This window comes from Misgurnus anguillicaudatus, chromosome 8 (assembly GCF_027580225.2).
Source record: "Misgurnus anguillicaudatus chromosome 8, ASM2758022v2, whole genome shotgun sequence".
Taxonomy (NCBI): domain Eukaryota; kingdom Metazoa; phylum Chordata; class Actinopteri; order Cypriniformes; family Cobitidae; genus Misgurnus; species Misgurnus anguillicaudatus.
In genome coordinates this window covers 3,264,028-3,276,469 of record NC_073344.2, presented here as the reverse complement: position 1 = coordinate 3,276,469, position 12,442 = coordinate 3,264,028, and the positions used below count along the sequence as shown (strand labels likewise).

Here is a 12,442-nt window from a genome sequence, read left to right as displayed (position 1 = left end):
TTATAGTGGAGTGCCCTGTCTAAATATTTTCATGCGCATGCGCTGTTGTACGCGGACTGCACGCGCACCGTCCGCGCGGTCCCAAATTTTGGGCTGCACGCGGACCCTCTTGATGACGAAAATGACGTCATGCGGACGGCGCGCGCACGCGGACGTCCCTAGTATACTTTCGGCTTAAGTGTGAAACCCATTTATATGATAATTAAATGGTCTGAGTGAGACAGTGTAATGTTGATGGGATTAAGGGTTGGTGAAACGTCACGATTGGTGGTGGCAGGTTTACTTCTTTTCAATGCTTTGTTTAAAGTTAAATGCTTTGTATTCCATTTAGGGGACTGCCTCCTAAAATGTGTATATGCAATGTAGGGCTACTGTAAGCCAGACTTTGTGACTGCAGCGCCCCGAGCTCTATGCTCTGATTTGAAGATCGCTTTCTGTAATAAAGTATGGAGGACGAAGAGTGCAAAAATTAGAAATAATTAAATAAATAAATACATGTACAAAGAAATATATAAAACAAACATAAATAAATACAAAAATAAATATGCAGAGAAATATAAAAAACAAAATAAATGAGTATTGCAACTTTGATTTCTTTATTTTTGTATTAAAATATTTTTAAAACTTTTATTTATTTCTGTATTTAATTATACATTTTTATTTATCATTTTATTCATTTCCACATTTATGTATTAATTTATGTATTTATGTGAACATTTAATTATTTTTTTACATTTATTTATTTATACATTTATTTATTTAAACGTTTATTTATTTCTACATTTATTTTTTCCACATGTATTTATTTATACATGTATTTATTTCCACACGTATTTATTTCTACATTTCTGTGTCTAATATGTAAATGAGGAGGGGGCGTGTTTTTCTTCAGCCGTAGCAATGGAGCACAGAGTGGCAATGCTACAGTAGTGTATACACGTGTTCTGAGGCCACAACAGTCACATCTTTTGCTCTTACAAAATGACACGCAAGGGAAGAGCGTGAACGTAATTTTGAGTGTAGTGCAAGTGAAATGAATGTTGAGAGAGGTGGGCGAAATGGCAAAAATCACCGTTTAAGTAATTTAATATCACTGTTTCTGTATGTATTTACAGGATAAGCATGCATATTCTTTACCCCGAACACCGCGTTATAAACATCCGTTCGGGATACTTGCACACATTACAGAAACCGCATCTTTAACAGGTCTGGTAACAGACAGTGAGACATGATAGGGTGTGCACATGAAATACACTGATCATATTTAATAAACGCCATATGCAGCTGATAGATCATTGATAGAGCTTGATGTCAATGAGGTTTGTGCACGATAAGGAGAAAAACCACACGCATTTTCACTGATGCCCACAAGCATATTGAATATTGCGTTTGAAACGCGACTGAAAATCACTTTAATATTCGCGTTTCTTAACTTTGTATGAACAACGCGTGATGTAATCATTCATATGCCTGAGATGTGGGCTCAGTCTCCTCTTCCAACGTGCCCCTCTCAAACACCAGTGCAAGTTGAAACACACGGCTCGTCGGACACCTCGCTATCAGCAGGCAATGGTCATTGCTTTCTGTCCTTTACACATCATAATAAAGTTATGGCAAAATGCAGGCGTATGTACAGGCAGCGATAGGCATAGAATAAAGACAACAATTCGCGTTAAGTGTTCTCCAATAAAACATTATTACGCGGAGTAATACCTGGCCTGAACACGTCAACATGGCATAACTCAGTAACACTTATAGCGCCACCTAGAGGCAGCCGGAAATACCATGTTTTCCTCACGCACAGCACGCGTGCGCACACGAACACAGGTGCACATGCGCGCGCACACACACACACACACACAGGTTGTTGCCATAGCAAATAGGCTCACCCCAGAAATGATATATTATATGTTAGTAGCCTAATGGTAAATGCTGCAGGTGTAGAAATGTACATAAACCAGATATTTACTTTGATGTCAGGGCTAGATTACAGCAACAAACCTGTTGTGCATATTAATAAATTGAAGTGCTTAATTGTTGGCACTGGCACTTATAAACACTAAATGGGTAAAAATTGAAATAAATAGGCTTATTTTTTGGAGCCAAATACCTCTGTTTTTTTTTAAATAAAAGCCAAAAGCTTGAACATTTTACAGCCAAGTCTTTTTCGTTATGCATTATTTGTTTTGGTTGTTTAAAAACACACACAAAATTTTTATCCGCTTACTCGATTAATCGATCGATTCAGTGCTAGATTAATCGATTACAAAAAGAATCGATAGCTGCAGCCCTACAAATCACAAGAATTACCTACTTTGGATCAAAACTGGCGAATTTCGACAAAAGGTGAAAAGTTTGCACCCCTAAGACATCTTTTAACACTCTAAAAATCAAGGAAAACATGAAATGTGGTCATATGACTCCTTTAAAGTCAAGAGTTAATCCAACTTGCCATGCGTGACGCTAGCTCCAGCAGCTCCTTCTTGGCCTCTTGCACTCCCTGAGGGTCACCCTCAATACGAATCAGGGTACTTTTCTCGTTGTCGGGTGGAATACGGACTGACACTTTGTACTGCTCCTTTATGCGATTAACTAGACAATGGGGGGACCATACACAAGGTTAGAAACACATAGGTTTGCTTTAAATACTCACTTTAAACATCAATATATAATGTAAATATCTGTATACTCACTGTTTGCACCACCTTTGCCAATTAAGTGTCGGTGGAACTTGGGGTCCACACTAATCTCTGTGTAGTCCATCCGGCTAACCTTTGATAAAGCAAAAATGAAAGGAGAGGTGAAAAGGTTCAAGGGGCGGTTTCCTGGACAAGGATTAGACTAGTCCTAGATTAAAATAAACGTAAAAGTTGTCCAAACTGAAAACAACCTGCACTGACATTTCGTAAAATACATCAGGGCCTTTTGTTTTGCCTCAAAATGCACACAAGTAATGTTTTCAGTAGGGATGCACTGGTTGACCAGCCATAAATCGTTTTTGTTATTTTTCCGGAAGTGCGCCCGCATGCACAGACTACATTTTTAATAATTCGCAAACATGTCTTTTGTGTGAAAGTATTTCGAAATTTGTGCGCTGGACGTTAAGATTGCAATCTGCAATGTCTGCAAAGGACAAGTTAATCGCAGAGAAACAACAGAACATTCGCAGGGATCTCAAGTCTCACGCATTCACTGTAAGATACACGCTCACACCTTGTATTTCTAAGAGACTGATAACTTTTCCTGCTATATACAATTATTGGACGAGGCGCAGGGAAGTTCACTGTCGAGTTTAGCTGTCTCGAGTTTTTCTCACGCTCCTCTGATGTCAATCACTTGGCAGGGTTCCTACAGGTTTTTTTAAGTTAAATTCAAGTCTTAAGACCATTTATATAAAAAAAATGAATACCTATTTCATGTCCCTACCAGCAAAGAAAAACAAAATCCTTGAACTTGTGTTCATTTATTTTTCAAATGTGGAATGGGTCAAAGATGATAAGCCAAGCAGGTGTGAAAAATTACAACTTTTCAGTAGGCCACAAGAAAGCTTGCAGAACAATGGCCCTGTCCCAAATGACACACTCCGGACTTGTGGTTCTCTTCAGAGTCCACACTTTGAGGACATTATTGGCGCTTTTCCATTGCATAGTACCCCACGGTTTAGTTTAGTTTGGGTCGGGTCAGCTCACCTCACTTTGGCGTGGTTAGCTTTTCCATTGAGTTTAGTATCACTTCGCAGTGGGAGGAATTATAGGCGTGTCGTTATATTTGCGCTGCATAAGGCTGTGACATCATACAAGAGAGAGCGTCCTGTACATTCCCATACATTTATTTATTAGTCCGCCACAAAATTAAAATTGGCCACCACAAATAGATGTTTACTTTGCACATCGCGTTTAATACTACCTCTGTCTCACATGACAGTTTCTGTTCAAACACCCGTGGCGTCAGTCGACGGCTCCGCTGAGCCTCAATGAAGTTGCATTAAAGCATAAATAATACTGACGTGCACGTCGCGAATGTGCCGCCACAAAATTAAAATTGGCCACCACAAATAGAAGTTTACTTTGCACATCGCGTTTATAACTACCTCTGTCTCACATAACAGTTTCTGTTCAAACACTCGTGGCGTCTGTCGACAGCGCTCCGCTGAGCCTCAATGAAGTTGCATTAAAGCATAAATAATACTGACGTGCACGTCGCGAATGTGCCGCCACAAACTGCAAGTCTGGAAAAAAACTTTTATGTGTTCCTGATTCACAACCTGTGGATTTTTAATCGCTAAAAGGGTGTTTGGAAACTTAAAACAGAGCACAGATGACAACATGTTTGCTCGAGACAGCGCAGCAGCAAGCTAAAGCTAATATTTTACATAATAGGATGACGGCGCCGATGACGATTCTCTCAGACCAATCAGTGAACTACAATGTTTACGCGTCACGTTTGGTATCAGCTCGGGCCGCTTGGAACCCCAACCGAGGTGGTACGAAAAAAAGTATCGGGTACTACGAAGTGATCCCAATGGAAAAGCTCCCAAAAGTAAGCTGACCCGACCCAAACTAAACCAAACCGTGGGGTACTATGCAATGGAAAAGCGCCATATGTAGTGCCGACTTTAGTGACCCTTTATGCGAGTCCACATGGGTGCACCGGAGTCGTATTTTGGGACAGACTCGAGCATCACACTGGAAATAGGAAGAGAAGTTGCCCGTCAGTGTGAACTCCTCTCTTCCGTCGTCTGATTGGTCTGATTGCTATTTCGCAAGGACTTCTGGGTTGGTAAAGTGCGCGAAGCCTGCTGCAGTGCGGGCTTTGCCAAAGACCACATCAAGGGTGCAAAGAGGGCGTTGATGAGTACACTTCGGAGCATAAAAATGACATATGGGACACCCTACAGACTCATAGACCAAGCGAGCACTCACAATTACGAGACCGAAAGTCCACATGAAGTGCGCCATTTGGGGCATGGCCTACGTTAAGTTGTTAAGGAATTGCTGAGATTTTCTTTGATTTTTCCCGCTTCTCCTTTGCTTGTTGCGGTGTAGTGTTGCAGTCTATGGTTGTGGTGCTGTAGCGCGTGATCTTTATTTATTGAAGGCATCAGGTGTTCGCAGTATTTTGTACTGTGACCCGGGACTGTGTTGCGTTCTGAATTATTGGATCCGCCACTCTTTATTTATACTACGTTATTAAATCAAACAGGGATGCAAACACATGTATGTTCATAAAAGAGAAAGGTTATCGAAGCCCTCGCACCCCGGCAAATATCCAGATACTTACATTGCCACCGACCCCTGCCAACCCCTGTAGGCATATAGAGTAAAATGAAATTCGAAAATCAAAATACACCAACATTAATTTGGAATATTCAAGTTAATTTTTAATTTGAAAACAAACGCTTATTGAACTATCTAGCACCACTTCTTGCTTTAGGCTACTCCTTCCTCTTCCTCCTGGCCACCTCCTGCAACGTATCCAGGGCCTTCCATCTGGCTGCATTCATTTATATTAATTTCACATTACATTTAATAAATCCAACCATACATGATCAAGCTGACAATGTTTGTCAAAGCACCACAAAATACTTTACGGTTTTTGCACTCACATATGAAGCAATACTTGTAGATGACCCCTTTTATCAAATCTATTGAATACAATTATATGTATAGTATATTAATGATAGAAAGTGCAGGTCTAGAGATTATAAATGTGACCTGTCTGTTATAATGGTTTATGTAGTTTTCTTTCCTTTTTTTAAGATAGAGCAGAAGCATTAAAAGTGCCTCTCTTTTTATTCCTCTTGCAGATTAAAAGAGCTTAATCCACTTATTTTAGATTCAAAAATCTACTTCCTGTCCCAGTGACCAATCACTTTATAAAACAGCTTTGCGTATTTTATATCTCGAGTCAGCTTGAGCTTTGCTCGTGCAATGGGCTTGACATTCACATTGCTTTTTTGCTACTATCTCTGTGATCTTTGAGCAAACTTTTCAGATATAAAAAGATTCATCATAAATAATATTATTATTAAAAAAAGGGAGGGAGGAAGAAAGTGCAACGCGTGGTCGTGACTTTCAAAACAAGCCAGTTGTTATCGCCATAGAAACGGAGGCATGCAGCTTGAAACTGCACGTGAGCAATAGCACTGACTGACTCTGATTACGGACGTTTTCCGATCGACTCGGGTTTTACAAACAATGTTAATCGGACCCGGTGCTCTGTGAAAACCTCTAATGAATACAACTCTGCTCAAGTTCAGAAACATGTGACGCTGAACTCGCTTCATGTCTCACCCAATTCACCGAGAAACAGAGAGCACGTGAACGTACACCAAACTCATAGAAAGAGACAAGATGTGCTCGCACGCAAAAAAAAAAAACACTTTGGATTTGCGCGATTCACACAAGTCACCCAAACAAGGAAAAATACAATATGGAGAAGTTACATAAAGCACAATTTTTAAGATCCAGACATCAAAATTCAAGACTTCTTAAAGTCTTTTTAAGGTATTTTTCCAAATTAATAAATTCAATGTTTTTAAGGCTTTTTAAGACCCTGCGGAAACCCTGCTTGGATAAATGCAGTAAATAACAGAGGTTTCCTGAATATAGCCAAATTTGTGTTAAATTAGGGCTGGGCGATATGGCCAAAAAAATTATCAAGAAAATGTTTTCCATTTCAGTCGATATCGATAATTATCATAAATAACAAATCTTTATTCCTGTCAAATTTAAAGGCAGATTTTTGCTCCTGAATGAAAATTGTAAAAACCAGATAGTTAATAATGGTTTTAAACTACTTTTTATTCAGAAAATGACAAATACAAAAATCTTGTTTAAAATCTTGTTGTTGTTAAAATCAGCTGTTTAAGTGAACATAAATAAGAAAGAAAACTTAGTTCAGTGATCATGCATGTGTTATCCATTTATCAGCATGTATAGCTCGTATATGTATGTCAAGAGTGTCACGTTGCTGTGGGAGCGCAGCACACTCAACAGTATTATTCACTGCAGTCCTGAGCTTAAAAGGAGCATTTTACCCGTAGAAACATTAATCTTTATTGAAAGTGCGTCATATTTGTAGTCAAAATGTAACATACGTTTCGAATTTAGTGCCTATTTGACAGAGAAAAGGGGTGTTTGTAGTCTCACCCCTCAACAAAGATATTGGACTTCCTGCTTTCAATGGTGCAAAATGATGATTTTTACATCATTGAAAGAAGGAACTGCAACACTGAAATCTGTATTTCTCCTGTATCAGTGTAAACTGAGGAAATGATGTACGACCATTCAAAAACATGACTGGGGTTCTAACTATATACAAAGCCTAATGCAAATGGGTGAAGTGTCCCTTTAAGCTAATCCCTGTTCGGGAAACCACCCATAATGTTTATAATGTACAACTGACTGTGTGCTGTGTATTTATCTTGTGCCTGTTTGATTTATAAATATACAAAACCTATCTGCTGCAATGCACTCGAACCTAACGCGCTTCCCCTTCAGCTCTCCACAAACAGCAGCGATTGGCTGACGGAAAGCAAGAAAGTACCGTAATAAACCATATATTTCCAAAAAGCGCAATTGTCTTTTAGGAACAATTCAAACTTTTTTGATAGTGCAAATGCTTCACTTGTTTGTATTGAATGTAGCCTACTGCACAGTTACTGCTTTAAATTTTAGATGGTTACAGTTATTCTTTTCAATAGCCAAACCAAGTTTAGCCTGTTAAATACCAAATAAACATATTGTTAATGTATACTTTCATTCTTTCTTCTTTGTTGCTTGATAAGAAAAAAAAATCGGAATCGGCCAATTTGCTTAAGAAAATCGGTATAAAAACCGGCCATGAAAAATCAAGATCGTGCATCCCTAATAGGTAACATTGAACTGCTAGCAAAAACTTGAGAATTTAGTGGGGCAGAGGGGCCCCTCCCCTAACAGATGTTATCTCACTCCAAACTTTTAAATAAAACCTGAGAGTCCTGCATTCAGCACAACAAACTTGGACATACATTTAAAGGCGGAGTCCACGATGTTTGAAAAACGCTTCGGAAAAGGAGACGGGCCGACTACCAAAACACACTTATAGCCAATCAAATCAAATCAAATGCCGGGTTGCGTATGTGTGGGGCGGGTCTATCAACAGAAGGTCCAGATTCTATTGGGGTAGGGGCGTGTTTGTTTAGGTGATTTCAAATATCAACATTGGCTTTCAAACATCATGGACTCCGCCTTTAAGTTCATCACCCGATAGAACACAATGAATATAAAAAGTCTGTTGATAATGCAAAACAGGCAAGATCTTCAACCCTCACTCAACTATTTATGGCATGGTGTCATTTAACCACTTATATTTGTATTGAATGTAGCCTACTGCACAGATACTGCTGTTAATTTCAGATGGTTACAGTTCTTGTTTTTAATAGCCAAAACCAAGTTTAACCTGTTAAAAACCAAATAAACATCTTGTTCATGTACAGTGTTTCCACACATTGACTTTACTTGGGCGGGCTGCCCAGGTATATTAAACAAGCGCCAAAGTATATCTTGCATCAAATTTTGTATTTTTTTCCATGATGATGACACTCTTTAATAATGACATTTTGTGTGCGACCTGATGAGTTTGGTGTGCGTTCACATGCTCTCTGTTTCTCAATGAATTGGGTGCGACGCGATCAAGCTCGTGTCACATTGTATCCTTCATGTTTCTGAACTTGAGCAGAGTTTTACCATAGAGACAGAGCGCAGTTATGCAAATTTGAAAAACACGCCCACCGGGGGGAATTCAATCCAACCGTCTCCATTGACTTTGTATTGCGAGAGGCCACCTCCTTGTCATTTCTGGCTTATAACAAAAAACAGAACAATGCCCAAAAGCCGCTGCGCGACAACATGCACAGCCAACAAGCCAAAGAACCCAGAAAAACATCCTCACAAACTGTCGTGCCGTAAAACCCAGCCTTTATGGAGAAAAAAGTGGACCGCCGACTATGTTTCCCCCTAGTGGACGCAGTTCTACTAATATGAGTACTATGAAAAGTTGCCTGTTTCCACTTTTCTGTCTGTAAACGCTCGTTTTTTGAGCTCGACAGCTTATAAAAACCTATTTCTGGGTTCTTTGGCTTGTTAGCTGTACATATTGTCACACAGCAGCTTTAAGACATTATTCTGTTTTTGTTATAAGCCAGAAATGACAAGGAGGCGGCCTCTCTCAATACAAAGTCAAAGGAGACGGTTGGGTTGTTTTCCCCCCCGGTGGGCGTGGTTTTCAGGTTATGACGCGCTGCGCTCTGTCTCTATTAGAGAACTTCACGGAGCACCCGCGGCGCGTATGGTTCCAGGTTTATATTTGAAATGGTCAGTCATAGTTAAATTACTTCGGGTCCCAAGTCTGATTAACATTGTGTGTAAAACCCGAGTCGATCGGAGAATGGCCGAGAGTGCTACCGCGCTAAAGCTTGTGTGCCTCCGGTTTCTATAACAACAACTGGCTCTTGTTTTGAAAGTCACGACCACGCACTGGATTTTCTTTCTCCCACTTTTTAGATTATTATTATTATTAATTAATATTATTAATAATTATTATTATAAAATCTAATTGCCCATTTTCTGCAAGGAATTGCGATTGCGATTCGATTTGCGATAAAATTTTGTAGCAGATGCAATGTGCATCTGCCTCTTTATCAGGGTTCCTCAAATCTTACCCTGGAGCTCCAGAGCACTGCAGAGTTTAGCTCCAACCCTAATCACCTGTGATTTTCTAGTGATCATGAAGACCTTGATTAGCTTTGCGCAGGTGTGTTTGATCAAGGTTGGAACTAAACTCTGCAGGGCTCTGGACCTCCAGGGTAAGATTTGGAGAAGGGGGCTTTAGATGGTTAGATCTTACTGATACTGCTTATGGGTCTGGTGATTTAACTTTTTTTGTGAAAATAAGAAAACAAAAAAAAAGAAATTAAGAATATAATTAACACTTCTTATTGAATGAAATGTAAAATGGTCTTTAGCTTTATTTAAATAAGTGGATTCATTATAGCTGCAACTTTAACAACAAGTTAAAATATTTAAATGGGTGACTGAGTTTTACTGGAAAGATTTGTATGCATGTTTGTTTTTTGTAAACAAAGAACTAATACTCAACTTCATAACTATCAAAATATTAAATGGCTACATTTGGGAATTTTAAAATGAATATAAAATCCAAATGCGTTCAATGTCATGTCATTTCATTCAAGTGACATTAGCAACCCAGTTAAATGGTATTTTAGTTTGTTTTAAATAAGAAGCCGGGCTTGAAAGCATTGTTGGGCGTGTGTGTGTAAAGTTTTAACGCATCAGCCGTTTTGGGAGACGCGGGCGTGAAGTCTTGCGATGCGGACTTGCGGAGACAGGCGGGAGTATTTAATAGGCAGATACAGGCTGCGCGTGTGCTTCAAGTTTAAACACCTTGTCTGTTGTGGAAGACGCGCGCGAAAAGTCTTGCGATGCGGAACCAGGCGCGAGTATTTAACAAGCATTGAGAGACACAGGCTGCGCGCATGCTTTAAATTGAAACCCCTTGTCAGTTTAGGAGAAGCGCTGTTTTGGCTGACTTACCTCTCACGGAGAAAGCACAGCCATACTTGCGCTCGCTCAATTGGTTAGACTGTCACAAAGCCTCTCCGCATATTTCTCATATCGCATAATATCGCGTCCTTTCTCGATTTGCTAATCGCAACGTTTCACATCGCGATTGCGGTTCGATTAATCGCCCAGCCCTAATAATAATAACCCATATCTTTTCTAAAATCTAAAAAGTTTGCAACAAGATGGTAGCAAAAAGACAATGTTAATGTTAAGCCTATTGCACTGAACGAGCAAAGCTCAAGCTGACTCAAGATATACAAAACGCAAAGCTGTAACGTAAAGTCCCCTGTCACTGCGACAGCAAGTAGACTTTTGAATCTGAAATAATGAGTGGATTAAGCTATGTGCTGCGTCCGAAACCGCCTACTTCCATACTACATAGTAGGCGAAAAGTAGTAGGCAAAGCGAGTAGCGTGTCCGAATACTAGTGATGCAACAATACACTTAGTTCACGGTTCAATACAATTTTCGGTTCTTGTCCACGGCCTTCGGTTTTGGTTCTGGTGCCTTGGCCTATTTAAGTGTTTTTTAATTATTCTGTGCTTAGGTAACAGGAACAGTGAGATGTTAAGAAGCAAAAATACTGGTTTTAATTGCAGTTCTCTTTATTTTATGTAAATGCAAAATCATCTTACACATTTCTAGTGTATTGATACAATAATATAAGATATAATTAAATAAAGACATATAAAAATTATATCCTATTCAAACTGGGCAACATGTGAATTCATTACATTACATAAATTGGCCATTTTATATACCTGTACTTAGTAAATTAAACTTTACATTGTAAATGAAGGCTATACCTTACTGCACTACTGTTAAATCATACATCATGCTCTCTGTGTAGAAACCAAGAATGCGTTTCTCAATCAAGATTACTGGTGGGATTTATTTTAGCATCATGCGCACTCTCTTCTTGAGTTGAACTTTTTGAGAACGGAAGACGTGTTTGAGGCAAATAACGCGCGTTTGCATCAATAACAAGCCCAATTTGCGTCACCCACGCGAATTTGCATCTTTACATTGATGTTGTATGTAATCTACACGTGCAATTAATCCACACCTCAGATTTAAAAGACAGTCGTTCTCCTGCTTTTTGTTGTCGTATTTCTGTTGTGTGTGTGTGCGCGTGAATGAAATCTGACACCAGCATTGCAAGCAGAGTTCAAGCAGAGTTAACGCAGGTAGCGCACAGTGACTGGATATCAACTCGCTGTGGCATTTATAAGCGTGCAGATCATGCGGACGCGTACATTAACAAAAGTGCAGGGAATATAAAACTGATAGATTTGGATGGACAAACCGAAAAACCACAATTCACATGCGGCAACCGGACGATCCGCGCAACGCTGTGAAGCACGCGCTGCGGCAACCGGACGATCTCCGCAACGCTGTGAAGCCCGCGCAGCGGCAACCGGACGATCCGCGCAACGCTGTGAAGCCCGCGCCGGGGCAACCGGACGATCTGCGCAACGATGTGAAGCTCGCGCCGCCGTGGCAATCGGACGATCCGCGCACATCTCGAGTCGAGGCACTATGATTAAAATGGATGCCGTCATTTTCGGATTCATTTTTGATAAAACGAAAATACAGTCCAGTGTTTCCTCTAGGATTTTTTCCAGCTGTGACGGCAGGGGGCGCCCATGATGATTATAAATGTACATTATTTTTTTTATGTAGAAAATAGGCTACAGTAAACTAACATCTATTTTTTATCATTTTCATGCTGTCATTTACTTTTCCTTATATTTATAGCATATTGATTTTCTATGTTTGATCTAAACTGTATTTTCTTAAAAAATACGTAAGTTTTA

At 39.7% G+C, this 12,442-nt stretch overlaps 1 protein-coding gene across 1 annotated transcript in view; it reads right to left on the bottom strand.

Annotated features, from left to right (window-relative positions):
- The window catches only part of hdlbpa (high density lipoprotein binding protein a), a 135,770-nt gene that overhangs the window by 43,354 nt on the left and 79,974 nt on the right, over positions 1-12,442 (bottom strand). Inside the window, 2 exon segments of the mRNA XM_073870109.1 lie at positions 2,453-2,592; positions 2,694-2,772. Of these exon segments, the coding sequence (XP_073726210.1) occupies positions 2,453-2,592; positions 2,694-2,772 (219 nt within the window).